The 14,691-nt window shown below is 43.0% G+C and overlaps 2 protein-coding genes across 2 annotated transcripts; both read left to right on the top strand.

The window, feature by feature from the left end:
* The first annotated feature begins 537 nt into the window (after window positions 1-537).
* On the top strand, window positions 538-6,188 carry EAPP (E2F associated phosphoprotein). The gene is made up of 6 exons (XM_015865000.2): window positions 538-626; window positions 1,556-1,737; window positions 2,551-2,649; window positions 3,004-3,127; window positions 3,829-3,948; window positions 5,555-6,188. Exons 1-6 carry the CDS (start codon window positions 553-555, stop codon window positions 5,820-5,822), a joined length of 867 nt encoding a protein of 288 aa, XP_015720486.2. The 5' UTR covers window positions 538-552; the 3' UTR covers window positions 5,823-6,188.
* A 2,388-nt stretch (window positions 6,189-8,576) lies between these two features.
* On the top strand, window positions 8,577-12,889 carry SPTSSA (serine palmitoyltransferase small subunit A). The gene is made up of 2 exons (XM_015865001.2): window positions 8,577-8,751; window positions 11,606-12,889. Exons 1-2 carry the CDS (start codon window positions 8,649-8,651, stop codon window positions 11,707-11,709), a joined length of 207 nt encoding a protein of 68 aa, XP_015720487.2. The 5' UTR covers window positions 8,577-8,648; the 3' UTR covers window positions 11,710-12,889.
* Window positions 12,890-14,691: the final 1,802 nt, after the last annotated feature.

Genomic DNA, 14,691 nt, shown 5'->3' with positions numbered 1-14,691 from the left:
GGGTGAATTGCACAGTGTAGTAAAGCACAGCACTGCACATGGAATGCTTCTAAGACAGGGGTTCCTCAGCTTCACATGCTCTTTGCATTGAGTTGCATAGGCACAGCCTCAGACTTCTGGTTATCGGTGCCCAGTGGCTATTAGCAACTCACATCGTGTATATACTATTTTCTATTAATGGCAACCACACTAATACTGTGCTGTTCATCTTCCAAATACAAAGGTGTAATTCCTAAGGAACTCATCTATAAATAGACTATAAGGGACAAAGACTACAATGTATATACAGTTACCACAATTGTAAATATTTTAAGTAGGACCGTGGGAAACAGTTTTTAGACTAGTCCTCGTTGTTCAGTGTTAGTAGCTCATTAAATTTTTTTCAATCCTCTTGGTATTGGGTCTGTCTCTTCAACCTTCAGCCCGATCCCTGCTCGGGGCAGCACAGCGGGGCGGTGCTCGGTCGGGGAGGGACGTGTCCCCTTCCGGGGGGCGGGGTTGGGCCTGCGCCGTGCTGCTTCCGCCGGAAGAAGTGCCGGGAGCTGAGCGGCCATGAGCCGCCTGCGGGAGGAGGATGATCCGTACGTGGTGGAGGAGCCCAGCGACGAGGAGCGAGCGCTCAGCAGGTGCCGGCCGGCTCCCGGGGCGGGCTGGGGGCCGCCGCTTCCCTCCGCTGCAGGGTTTGGTCTGCCTCGTGCTGCCGGTCACGGAGGAGGCCGCTGATGGTGGGAAGGGTCTGTCTGCTACGATTGCGCTCTGGCAGCCCGGAAGGCAAATGGGATCCTGGGCTCCATCAGGAGAGGGGTGGTCAGCAGGGATAGGGAGGTGATTGTCCCTCTCTACTCTGCTCTTGTGAGGCCCCATCTGGAGTACTGTGTCCAGGTGTGGAGCCCTCAGTACAAAAAAGACATGGAGATTTTGGAAAGGGTCCAGAGGAGGAACAGGAAGATGATCAGGGGGCTGGAGCACCTCCCCTATGAGGACAGGCTGAGGGAGTTGGGCTTGTTCAGCCTGGAGAACAGAAGGTTGCGGGGTGACCTCATTGCAGCCTTTCAATACCTGAAGGGAACTTACTCCCAGGTAGGGAATAAACTCTTCGAAAGGGCTGATAATAGCAGGACACGGGAAATGGTTTTAAGTTAAAAGAGGGAAGATTTAAGTTGGATGTTAGGGGGAAGTTCTTCACTAGGAGAGTGGTTAGGCCCTGGAACAGGCTGCCCAGGGAGGTTGTGGATGCCCTGTCCTTGGAGGTGTTCAAGACCAGGTTGGACGGGGCCCTGGGCAACCTGATCTAGTAAAGGTGTATGTTTGGTGGCCCTGCTAGGCAGGGGGGTTGGAGCTACATGATCCTTGAGGTCCCTTCCAACCCGGGTCATTCTGTGTGATTCTGTGTGTGTGTGTGCGCTGCTCCTTTGCATTAAAACCAGTGGGTTTCACAGAAATACACAGATAAGTGCTTCTCGCTATTTCCACACAGCTCAGGTGGTGATTGTCGATTAGCTTGTGTAGCGAGCTGTTGGTAATAATTAGGCGTGTGATGTTTCAATGTTTGTAGCTCTGAAGATGAGGTGGATGTGCTCTTACACGGCACTCCTGACCAGAAGCGGAAGCTGTTACGGGAGTGCCTGACTGGGGAGAGTGAATCTTCCAGCGATGATGAGTTCCAGAAGGAGATGGAGGCAGAGCTCAACACCACCATGAGGAACATAGAAGGCACGTGGAAATCGCCAGAAATGGGTAAATCATTCTTAACACCTGCTTGCTTGTTAAATTGAGGGTTAAGCAGTGTCCAATTAAGGAGTTGAAGTGTTCTTACAACTGAGGGGGGATTTGTGGTGGCAGTGAGGTGCTGTTTGAGACCTGTGGAGAAGTCTTAAAATGGCTCTTCCGTCCTGCAGAAATGGGTACTTGGGTACCTTGAGAGCACTTGTTTCATCCATTCTAAGTTTTTTGGTTATGTTGTTTCTGAACCTCTAATTTCCTGTTTCTCTTTGATTTTTTGTTGAATGATCAGCCCTCTTTTTTCCCCTCTGTCTCTGTAACTTATGTTGTAAGTGATTTTCACATGTGTATTTGGAAGCCATTCAAGCAGTTTGCAGTCTCTTTGTCCAATGGCTCAGGACGCTATCAACATTTGGAGCACGTTCTTGCTGAAAGTAATGGCATGTGGTGGGTTAAGATTGCAAATCAGGCGGGGAAAAGAGTCAAGAAAAATATTAATCCCCTAAGTGCTCATAACTATAAGTTACATGAAGTAGTGAAACTGTGTAAAGGATTTATCCATTCTGGACTTTGTATGCTGTTTTGGGTGCTGTAGATTGCTCTGGCATTTGAAGAACTTGTATTTCTTTTACCTGTAAATGAAATCACTCAAGTAACATAGTTGATCGGGACATGGGAGTAAACTGGGAGAGCTGCAGCTTAATACACACAGATGTACTGGGGGGCTCTTAAGTAGGGCAGCTTGGAAATGATGGTTTGTACTGGGCTATATGCATGTTATCCTTTTGGTGAGATGTTCTTACCACTTTCCTCTTCAATTTAATACAGGTACTTCTTCAAGCGCTGGAGAGGCTGGATCTGCCACCACTTCAAAATACTATGATGACATTTACTTTGATTCTGATTCAGAAGATGAAGACAAAACCGGTAAGGGTCTGAGGGAGAAGGCAGCGTCTTCAGAGTAGTGCTGTATCTCAGATACAGTAGAATCCTCTCAGGCATCAGAGGCTATTCCCGAAGAGGGACTTTTGGGGGCAGTTACCAGCCTGTATCATCTCAGCAAAGTTCTAGCAACTTTGTGATGTATCCTAATGTATGTAAGGTGCTTTAAAACTTTGGGGTGGTCTATACAGAGGAGAGAAAAGCTAGATATTTATGAATTAATTTACATTTATTGCAGGTATTGAAAATGAAAATTGGAAAGATTACTTTTTGATTAGTTGAGTAGAGAATCATTGTATGTCTGTCTGATGGAACCTGTGCATGCCCAAATCTCTACAGTTATGCAAGATGTCCTGAAAAAACGAAAGCATCAGCAACGTCGGATTCCTACCAATGATGAGCTGCTGTATGACCCGGAAGAAGACAGTCGAGACCAAGAGTGGGTAGACTCACAGAGGAGGAGGTAAGAGACTGTAAATAATTAATTGTAGGATGCTTACTGTAAACTGCAAAATTCCAGTGAACACGGTGAATATATAGAAAAACCCTATGCTGTCGAGTTCACTCAGTGGGCTTTTTACAGCACAGGGAATTTAAAAACTTGTAAACTTGCTGCATATATGGAATGGAAATAGGCTCTTTAAAGTGACAAAATGCTAAGATATGCAGTTTTTCAAAATCAAAACTTCCTAGTTCACTAAGCTTGTTTTGTCTATAGATCTTATCAAAATAACTGTGATGTTGATGAAATACTTGTAATAGGAATGGCTCAAAACTGCTTTACTTTAGGTTTCTTTGAAGGGTGAAAAATGGTTGCTGCAGCAGAAGAGAGACATAAATCAGTTGAAAAGCACATTGATGTATGTTACTTACAGAGAGTGTTCTTGAGATACTCATCTTCTCCAGGAAAATGGTTGTTGGGCACAAATCCACATACTTATCTCTGGATGAAAATCCTCCATACAAATGAAATGGAAAAATTCATGTGTGTGGTTTTTTCCCATAGTGCTTATATTTAGGTAGTTTTAGTTAGAGAAGAGTTGTTGTGAAGGAGACAGATATTTACCAATGTATTTTAATTTAAAAAATATTTGAAGATTAAATTGATGGGCAAGGATGTGTAATTTCACTTTTTTTTTATCCTCCATATCCTTCATTTGGTAGGTACCGTAATCAAAGAAGAATGCTGCAGCCTCAACAGACAAAACCTTCATCAGTTCCAAACAGTGATGCTGTTTTGAATTGTCCTGCTTGCATGACAACTTTATGCCTGGACTGTCAGAGGTAATTAGTGAACAATAAGGTCTTTCTGTAGTGTCTCTCTTTCAGTCATTTGCAGTTTTAGCATGTTCAACAATTTGATTAATTCTGTCTTGCACTGTGGAGCTTAAAAGGGGAAGGTGGCTATATGTGAATCAGGTATGTGTGTGAATGCCAGTTTAAAAGAATGGTGATGATCAGTTTAACCTGCACCATGGAGATGAAGAACAAGGAAGAACTTCAGCATAGTGGATTAAGGAATATGTTTAAAAATATGAGACTAAACTAGAAGTTCATTTTGGATGTTGTGGATGCCCCATCTCTGGAGGCATTCAGGGCCAGGCTGGATGTGGCTCTGGGCAGCCTGGTCTAGTGGTTGGTGATCCTGCATATTGCAGAGGGGTTGAAACTACATGATCATTATGGTCCCTTTCAGCCCAGGCCATTGTATGATTCTATGATGTATACTTTTTTCTAATTACGTTGGCTTCATGGTTAGAGGAAGAGTTATTTCAGTGTAGTTATTATTTTCATGTTAATGTGTCTTTTAGGAGAGGGTTAAGCAAAGTCAAGACAGTACATCATTTCTTGGTTTGAGTATTAGCAGTTGTGTTTTTGAATATAATTATGTTAAGTAGAACCTGGAAAGCATTTAGGTGTGAATTCATAGCATGTTTTGCTATTCTCCAGAGTTTCACTGCACTACAACCCTAATTACTACTGCTAGCGTGGGCAGAAGATGAGCCTTTGTATTTTGAATAAAGGAGAAAGAAATTCTGTGAAGTGAGGAATAAACTGCTTCTAATTTATTAAGTACTTTTGCTGATTGAAAATGAAATTCCCCAGCAGCCTGAAGTCATCTCAGTGTTGGGTGCTGTTTCCCACTCTCTTTCCTTAGCTGGTTCTGGAATTCCTTGACTCTTTTCTATAGTTAAGTATTTCACTTTGCTGAGCTGACAGAAAACTGTCCATTTTTATTGTCAGACTGATCCTATGTGGGTTCAAAAAACTAACATAGCTCAGTTTGCCATTAGACAAGCCTTGAAAGTCAAGATAGGTCTTCTGCAGCCATTGATGCTGGTTTAGGCTGCTCTGAAACTGCAGCTGTAGAGATGTGTTAATGCAGACCTGAAATGTGCTAATTACTCCAGCTGTGCAGTTGATACACAGATGACTGCTGAAAAACATACTTTATTATAGACTGGATTTTCAAAATGTGACGTGTCATTGTTTATTATACAGAGTTTCAAGCTTGAAATGTTTTAGGTTATAAATACCCGTATTTGAGTCACTTGCATTCACAACTTCAAGTTCTTTGCCTACCAGTCATTAGCTCTGAACAGCCATGCATCATTTTGTAGTACCAAGATGCACTCCAGGGGTGCTTATTTCAGTGAGAACCAGTGTGTTTTTAAACATGTTCCTCAAAACCAAGACAGCTTCAATTCTTTCTGTGATGTTTTGTAGTTGGGCCTGTTGTTCTGTTTCTAAAACTTGATATTTCTATGGCTTTCAGCCATTTGCAACGGCACTTCCTATCTCTAATCCGATTTCCAGAGATGATAACTTATTTTGTGGAAGCAAGAGTTTTACCAGTGGTATGACTTGCATTTTCTCCTCTTCTCCCTAGACACGAATCTTACAAAACACAATACAGGGCAATGTTTGTGATGAACTGCTTTGTTAACAAAGAGGAAATCCTGAAATACAGAAAGAAGGAAAAGAAAAGAAACAAGAAGAGGAAACACAGTGAAGAAACTACTACTCCTGTACAGTCAAATCAAGAAGAGGAGGAAGTGTATCATCCAGTATTATGTACTGAGTGCTCAACTGAAGTGGCAGTGATGGATAAAGATGAAGTGTTTCACTTCTTCAATGTTCTAGCCAGCCACAGCTAATATGCAAAAGCAGGAAAAAAAGGGCTCTGTTTAAGACTGTGTGAAGTATCAGAAGTGCAGGCACATCCGTCTTTTTAAAATATGTTCTCTTAAATGTACATTTCTATCAGAGAGCTTTATAGTGGTTGGATTTCTGACACTATTCCTGTATTCCTTTTTTATGAAGGAAATCCTGTTAACTGCTTGCATTTGAGAGCAATATTCTTCTACACTGTCAGGTGGTCGCGTTGTCAAGGATTTAATGTTTTGTAAATACAGTGTAAAATCTGTGTATTATGATCATTCCCTGTGTATGTACTGTCCAGTACCTCAATGTGTATTAAAACTACTGCTTAGAATAAATACTGTATCAGCTGGTTCCCCTTAGCTGCATTGGTTGTTTCTATGGAATGGAAACTATTCTATTCAATGGAACTGTTAAACTTGGTAGCTCTCAGTGAGGATTTTGGGCTTAAGACAAGATCTCTATATCTTTTTACTACCTATGGTATGACTGGCACATTGGCAGAAATGATGCCATCTGAAGTGGGATAGACTATTACTACATGCTTTAAGCCTGGAGGCATATAGGGAAAATTTTGCTTAGTAACACTGTGGAGGAGCAGATGTAATGGAGGCTGTACTCTGCCGTAGGGCATACTGGCCTCAGTGCAAATTGTCTTCACAGTCCACATGATGCATGAAAGCTATTTAGTGTCAGGGTAAGATTGTTGCACTGAGCTGCTGAAAACAGGAGAATGAGGATGTTGTTCAGGGGCTCAAAAGTCAGTGCAGGTGGTAGCAGGAGGAGCAATTGTTGATGGCAATTCTTAAGCAGGAGTAGGATGAAGATGGTGAAGAATGAGACACTCACTATACGGAGGAATAGTGTCCATTTTTTTAAGGGGCTAACTAGCAAAAGTTGCCTTCTGAGTATGCACCAAATTGAAACGGTGTAAGGACCTGGACAAACAGCTGGTGGATGTGGCAGGAAATGGTGAAGCTGGCATGCTTCCACATTACCTTTCTTCTTATCTCATGTGCTTGCTGCTGCTTCTTGCTCGCCCGAATTGCAGTCCCTGTTTTCATGAGACATGGGAGCAGGAGAGACTGGGAGATGTTTGCTTCATATCGATACTGCTCTTGCAGCTGTGCAAGGCTGTAGTGCTTTAGATGTGCTAAAAACCCCACCTGTCCTTGGACTTCATGTGCTTATTTAGAAAAGTAGTTTTCATCATGGCTGCAGATCTTTCAAGCAGTGTCAACAACACAAGACTCCTCCAGTGTCAATTACAACAAGCGACAGCTGCCTTGGGTAGGGGCAACAGCTGCTGTAGCCAGCTATGTGGGGGTATTGAATCATATAAATACGCTTGTTTCTTCTTGTGCTGAAATAAATTGATCTAGATAAATTATGTCTGAATGTATTCTAGCTGGATTAAAACCCGTATCAGATCTTTCCACATAAATTACGACAGTGTTTGGTTGTCTCTGCCAGCTAGTTTTCTTTTGCACAGTTATCTCCTGGTGCTGTAGGTGCAATTCACAGCTCTGTAAATAATTAATATGAGCACCCTGCTGTGACTGTATTTCCTTGCTTTCCACTGTGCTAACAGCACGGGTTAAATTAGGTGTGGGGCAGCTGCAAGACTAGAGTTGCACTAGAACTGACATAACATAAAGCTGTTTTACTGAGCAGGATGATGGCAGAGGGCTGACAGCAGTTTCTCATCTGTGGTGCACACCTGGCATGTGCATGAGGCCTTTCCTGGTGGCCTGGCTCCAGCACACAGGGGTTGGTTGTACCTTGTACTTAATTGCGATGCTTGACTTCCCCACGTGTTGCTTTTCACTGGGTTTGTGTTCTAACTACTGCATTTGAAACTCAGTTGTCCATGTAAGCTGCCAAAAGTCAAAATAGCAGTTACAAGTTTCTAACACTGAAGCGTCTGGCCCCAAACACCTCTCAGAAGGGCAAAGTTAGCAGCCGTTATGGTAAAAAGTTGATCTTTTTGCCTCTTCCACTGTTCCTGTGGGACTGATCTAGTTAGTCCATGTTGAAAGACTGCACGTTTACCTGAGCAGTGGTTTTGGGTGGGCTTTGCCCTGAATACTAAAGGTAGTGAAGCCGCCTGCAGAACCCTTTAACACATATGATGAATCGTGTTGAGTGCAATCTTCAGGTGATCTCTAATACCCAGTATGTCCATTTAAATGAAACAGGATGGGAGAAAATTGGGTGCAGCAGTCTTCCAGATATGACTCAGATCTGCTCACATGGTGACGGACAATCGTGTGATGTGATGTGATCTAAGCAGGATCAGGCTCGTGCATACAGCTGATTTATTCTGTAGGGGAAAATCAACGCGTTCTGCTACGGGGACTGAGAGTGGCTGGGTTTTGTAGTATGTGAAGCGAGCTTCTTCTGCGATCCGCAGAGACTGTTTTGTACGGGAATACAGGCAGCCTCACGGCCATTGTAACCGACTCCAGGACTGACTGTCAGTACCGTACACGCGCTGTGAGGACGGAGAGGAGACGGACCCGAGTGTCCGCTCCCTCCGCCCCGCTTCCAGGGCCCGTGCGGGGCAGCCTCGGCGTTCAGTGTCCGCTCCCAACTCCGTCCGCTCCGGGGCGCTGCCGACCCGACCCGCGCCCCGCCCGCCTCGCAGCGCCTCCATTTCGGGAGGCCGCAGCCCGGGGCCGGGCGTCGCGCGGTGGGGCCAGTCGGCAGCGACGGCGGAGGGAGGCGGGTCCCGGGCAGCCACCGCCCCCGTCTCCGCTCGGCCTGGGCCCGGCGCAGGCGGCTCGGGGCCGGCGGCGGGTGGGGAGAGCGCGGTGCGCGCCATGGCGCTGGGCTCGGCCTGGAAGCAGATGTCGTGGCTGTACTACCAGTACCTGCTGGTCACCGCGCTCTACATGCTGGAGCCCTGGGAGCGCACCGTCTTCAGTATCCTTCTGCCGGCGGCGCGTGGCCTGTCGGGCGGGGAGCTCTGGGGCCGGGTGGGATGTGGACGGTGTCCCGGGGCTGTACCGAGGGCGGCGGGGAGCTGGGAGCGGTGTGCGGGGCTGGCGGGGCTGCAGCCGGTACGGGCGGAGCGGGGCCGGAGTCAGGGTGAGCCTTAGTGCCGGCGTGTGCCTTCTGTCACGGGCATCTGCACGGTCCGACCGCCTCTGCCCGGGGCCGGGTTTACATCCTGCCGTGCTTTCTCCTCAGCCTTTCTTTTATTATTATTATTATCTTATTCTTTTCTCTCCCGTAGAATTGCGGTAGTTATTTCCCCCCCCCTGACTCTTCAGCTGGAGCACCATGGCTTCTGCTCAGCACAGCTCTTGAGTTAATTCTGTTTTGTCGTCTAGTGGAAAGTAAATGTGTGCGCTGGGGAGCTTTGGTTCGGGCTGCGCTGTGTCACACGCTGTTTATTAGAAGAGCATTTAATCCTTGAGCCGGTGAATTTGTTTGTCTCTTCTGGAGTGGAAGAACTGGATAGATGCTAATGTGAGGCTTCTGTATGCAGACTACTTGTAGGCAAGCTTCCTCAACCAGCTCTGTCAGACTGGCACTGCGGTCTCCTAAGGGCTGTTATTTATCACCAGTGGTGTTCTTTGCGAGCGTGGCTGGTTTGATCTTGAGTTAAAATGATGTCTCATGAACGACCCTGAGCCATCTCCAGTTAATGCTGAGAGGCACAGAGACAAACCAACCAAAACATTAACACTGCTTACACCCATCAAGAAGGGTTTAATGGTGAAAAGCTGCTTTTCCTGGTTAGTTGTAAAGGAACTCATTATATAAGAGTGGTTTCCCAGGTTGCAGCTGGTTACAGGTTGCAGAGAGTTTTCTAGTGTACACTTGGTAAAAGTGGAGTCATTACTATTTTTTGGCTTTCTCATTCTTACAGATGAACTGTGCGCAGTTATTGAGGCAGCGGTTCTTAGTTTCAGAGTACTGTGTTTCTGATTAGAACACCCAAATCTGTTTATGCTGTGTCTGTATCACTGAAAACACTCCATTTTTTCTTTCCTTACAACTAGATCAGTTATAAACATATATATATATTTTCCTTTCATATTAACTGGACAGCTTCTTAACTTGGACAAGGCATTTAAGTAGTTGACAGATGTGTGTGCATGTTTATAAAGTGCTTGTTTTGCAGTGAAGTGATCGTTGCTCCACTTAAAATAGTGTCCTGAGTATCCCAATATATTGTTTGCAGCATCAGATGAGCAGAACTGTCCCTGTCCTCAGAGGGAATGCTGTCACTGCTGGTGGACCAAGTCTGCCAGGCACTGTGGTGCCTGGACCACACTGGACCACACAGGCACATGGCCTTGGAGCTGGCAGTCCAGAGACTTGCTGTGTGTATTTCCAGCTTATTGTATTCAAGAAGTGCAGGGAACGCTGATACTGGAACGTAGATGTAGCATTGACCTTCATTTTAGTGTCTTGCATTGTGCAATCTTCTGGGACTAAAAATACACCCAGAAGCTGGCATGCTCTAATAAGCACCACATCTACCTCTTGGGGAAGTCAGTTACAGAGCCCTTGTTGCACACATGCTCTGGTTACTTTTCTCTAAGTTACGGAGCATGCACGGCTCCTCTGATTTCACCTGTGGAAACCTGAGTACTGTTATCAGTGTTATCGTGCTTGTTAATCTTCAGAGCTCTATATAGTGTTTCTGAATCTCTGCAGGTTATTGTTGAGAGTACAGCTCTTGAATTTCTAAAGTCTTAAACTTTGAGTGGCCTAATCTTTGAGTAGTCTGATGTTATAGTTTCTGTTAGATAAAGCCTTGAGAATCCTGGAGTATGACAAAGGTCTAGTTGTATGTTTACATTGTAAGCCATCTGACTTCTCTGCCTTTCCATTTGGAGTTCAGCTGAATGAAGGGGTCATTGCTTAGCAGATGGCTTCATATGAGATTTGTTTTGCAGCTCTGCCATAGTAAAATACCAGCGAGCATATATTTATTTACACGCACAGATTTATTCCAGATCATGCTGATCCTATGAGACATTGGGACTAAAATGCCTGGAAAGCTGTGTGTCACAATGTTGCCCATATTTTTCATTACCCTTGCAGCCTATTTTTTTTCCTAAGTGCTGTCAACACTTTAATGTAGCTCCTTGCCTGTGATAAAAGGTCTGAGCTGATAGAGCAGCAAACCAAATAATGTAGTGACTTAAAGCCTAGAGAACACTGTTTTCCTGGCTTTATGTTTGCAGTACAACTTTCATGCCAGATGTTTTGTGAACGATACATTAAATGTATTATGTCATTCTGTTCTGGTAAGTTGATACCAACATTTAATGCTTTCTGCTTAATAGTGAGTAAGCTGTGCACAAATAACAGCTCTTACTCAGTACGGGTACTCATATAATCCTCCTGTTTTTGCTTCTCCTTTTTTTTTTCCTGATGGTTGACTTTTCTGCCTGACTGATTGTGCTGGCTACTGCAGGTATTGCTTAAGACCTTGGAGGATGTATGCGTAATTCATATATCCCCAGTGCCCATTTTCAGTCCCTTCTTCCTTCCCACGCTTCCGTCTGTACTGTTGTGTCTATGACAAGGCAGTGGATATCTTACAAAGCATCCTGCTGTAATTCAGTTTATCACCCCTACCCGTGCTCTGTTTTTCAGTGTTCTGTTGCTTCTTCCTACAGCTGTAACTGTTGAATACAGTTAGTACTTAAGATTTACAAATATAATGTTATGAGATAGGAAAAATGGTAGTGCTGTGCTTATATGGCTTGTAATGTACTTCTGGTTTCAAATGCTTTCTTCCTTACCTGTCGTTCAGATTCAATGCTAGTTTCCATTGTTGGAATGGCACTGTACACGGGCTATGTGTTCATGCCTCAGCACATCATGGCGATATTGCACTACTTTGAGATTGTGCAGTGATGAAGAGTGTATGTTCAAGAAGTTATCGTGCTCTGAAATCTGGTTGACAAAGAAGAACGAACCTCTTCGTTTTAACAAGACTTCTACCGCTGTCCAAAAAGGAAAGACACAATGATGATTCTGAAGACTAGGAAACGAGATGTGTAGAGCAGGGGCATGAGATGTCCCCTATGTTGTGTTAATTCCTTTTGATTTTACAAGATATGCCCTTGTATAGTAGTTTTGTCTACCTTAACATTGTGATTGTACTTTGATATCAGTATTTTCTTAACTTTGTGACAGTTTCGATATTGCACTGTGAAAGCTTTTCTTAATTGTAATTTTGAGTAAATCTTAATTGCCTTCTATTTTTAATCAGAAAATCGTCTAATTAAATGGGGCTTAAAGCTTTTGCTATTGTATGGTATGTATTTGCCTGGGTATTTCTATCGATGCATTTTTGTAAGAAAATACATCTAGATTCATATTAGAGACATGGATATATTCGTCTAACACTATTTACACAAATTAGTTTGTACGACTGAACTCAGGTGTACCGTTTTCTTGTCCAAACTTTGTTCAACAGTATATTTGTGCGTATCACCTGAATTTGGAATTAGCAATTCTTTTGAGTTTCTGCGCTCCATGTGTTGGAGGAGAGTGAGAGAGGGAGAGAGAGCACTGTAGCAATGGAGGCTGCATTCTTTCTGCTTGAAGAAGTGCTGTGGTTGTGGTGTTTTCATAGTGGGAACAAAAGCACTTTGCTGACATAGGCCCACATAAAGCTTTGGGATAGTACTTTAAATCAACACTTTTTCTAACAACCAATTAAATTGTACTTTTACATAGTGCTTTGTTATGTTCTGTTGGTGATGGTTTTCTGCTAATTTTCACTCAACAGTGTAACAGCCTATGTTTTAAAGGGGTTTTCTATCGCCGCTAGCGTTCCAAATGCGTTCTCTCTACAAATGACCAAAAGGGTTTTAAATGGACTCGAGTTACAACTACAGCAATAAGTAGCTGAAAACTTGACTGAAGTCCTGTCTTTTTTTTGTTTTAATTTTAATTTTTTTTAATAGGGATTTTCTTCAGTTTTGTATACTGAAATGTAAGATGGTGCCAACCTGACTTTCTGAAGTTTTTTTCTTTTTGCTTGTTTGTTTAAAAAATAAAACTTTAAAAGCAGAGCTTTGCTGCAAAACTTTCTTTGAGCAGTTAGTTTGTTTCTGAATGTTGCTTGCTTTTCTCAGACCTGTAAAAAAATGAAGACTAGTACTTGACCAAAAATTGCAATTTAATGGCCTGGTAATAACGTGTACTGTTACATTTTTATGTGATTTTAATATTCTTTAAATGAGGAATTAAATAACGAGGAATTTTACCTAAGTTGTACAACTAAACTGTTCTGTAATACACTTTTAGGTTTATATGGCTAATGCACACAGATGGAACAAAAAAACCAACCTTTTTTCATTTAAGTACTTTATGCATCTCTGATGGAAACTCTGTCTTGGAGCTATAAATGGTGGGCCTTCTTAGGTGAACCAGAGCCTTACTGCCATTGGTAGAGGTCTCTCAGTAAATCAGTGCCTTGTTTAGGGTGGAATTTCTTGTGAAGATTACTTAAACTTTTAATTGCCATCTTTCACTTACCCCATGTCTGCATGAGAGGCCCAAGCAGCAGTGTTACTGATTTGATAAATGTAATCCCGCCTTTCCTTATTTAAAGTCGGTGGAGCAAACATAGGCAGTTTTAAAGTGCATGCACACAGGTGCATAAGTATTTTTAAAATGGAGATAGTGATTAGTTAACGTTCTCTTTTTGAAGGGGTGTATTGTAAATTCATGCTGCCAGTGGGTTAAATTGGTACTGTGATGTTTCTTTGTGAACTACCATTGTGTTTCAGGTACATTACTGCTGAGAGAGGGTTTTAGTTGCATGGGGGAAGGGAAGATGAGGCAAGAAAACAAACAAATAAATAAATAGCTCTGTGTTGTAGCATTTTAAAGGTTAAACATGATTTTTAATTGTGAAAGGTTTTATAAAAGGGCTTTGGTGTACTGACTTTTATTAGCTTTTTATTAGCTTTTATCTGCTTTTTGTTGAGAAAAATGGCTACCATCACCTTTAAACATTTGCATTATGTTAGACAGGGCTCCAGTGATATCATACTTGGATTCAATTTGCTAACTTGAGGAATCTTTTTTTTAGCATTGTTTTTTAAATTATAAACCAAGAATTTCTTAGGAGCTTTGCACTGTTCACTTTGTCTCCTGATGCTTTGCTAAAGATGAAATTATTTCATTTACAAAATACTGTGTGTTTCTAGAGGTGTTTCTATAAGGAAGTATCTGCAGGGTAATTTTTGTAAAGGTGATCTAGTGAAGAGATGGATCAAGTACAATAATTATGAAGGAAAATGAGCGTTTCTTCTTCTTTTTAAGTAAAAATGCTGGTAGGAATTTAATCCATCATTAAGTCTGAATAATAAATGAATCCTAAGGCTATGAAGTTGTTTCCCCACTGCAGTCTGCTTTAATGTCATGTTAACTGGGGAATCAATTCCTTCATGTTCCATACTTTGAGCTTCCTCTTTGCAAGCTGAGGCACCTTAAATTCCATTTGGAGGAAGCAGGTCAATTATATTTTTGTTTAAAAATGAATGCTGTTAATCAAGCCATCAGTATTTTATATACAGATAGAAAAAATAATCATGGGAAGTATCTGAGGGGTGTGTGTGGAAATCTGAGTCTTTGAAGTAGCTTTATGTTAGTCTTTTAACAATGATGGTTCCTGGGATCTAGCTGGAGTCACTCAAAATGTGTTTAAAAATGTGTTAACTCTTACAGCACAGCTGATAACGCCACTCCATCAGACAGCCCTTAGCAGAGGCTGGCACCCTGTCTACGGTGGTACCTGCTGTGCCTGGGGCTCAGCTGCCGTCCTGCGGGCCTGCTCAAGAGTTAGCTACACACAGCCCTGGGTGGCACAATGTCTGGGTG

This window comes from Coturnix japonica, chromosome 5 (genome assembly GCF_054131305.1).
Source record: "Coturnix japonica strain WE chromosome 5, WE-NBRP24, whole genome shotgun sequence".
Lineage (NCBI taxonomy): Eukaryota > Metazoa > Chordata > Aves > Galliformes > Phasianidae > Coturnix > Coturnix japonica.
The sequence above is the reverse complement of the archived record's forward strand: the minus strand, read 5'-3'. Positions and strand labels throughout refer to the sequence as shown.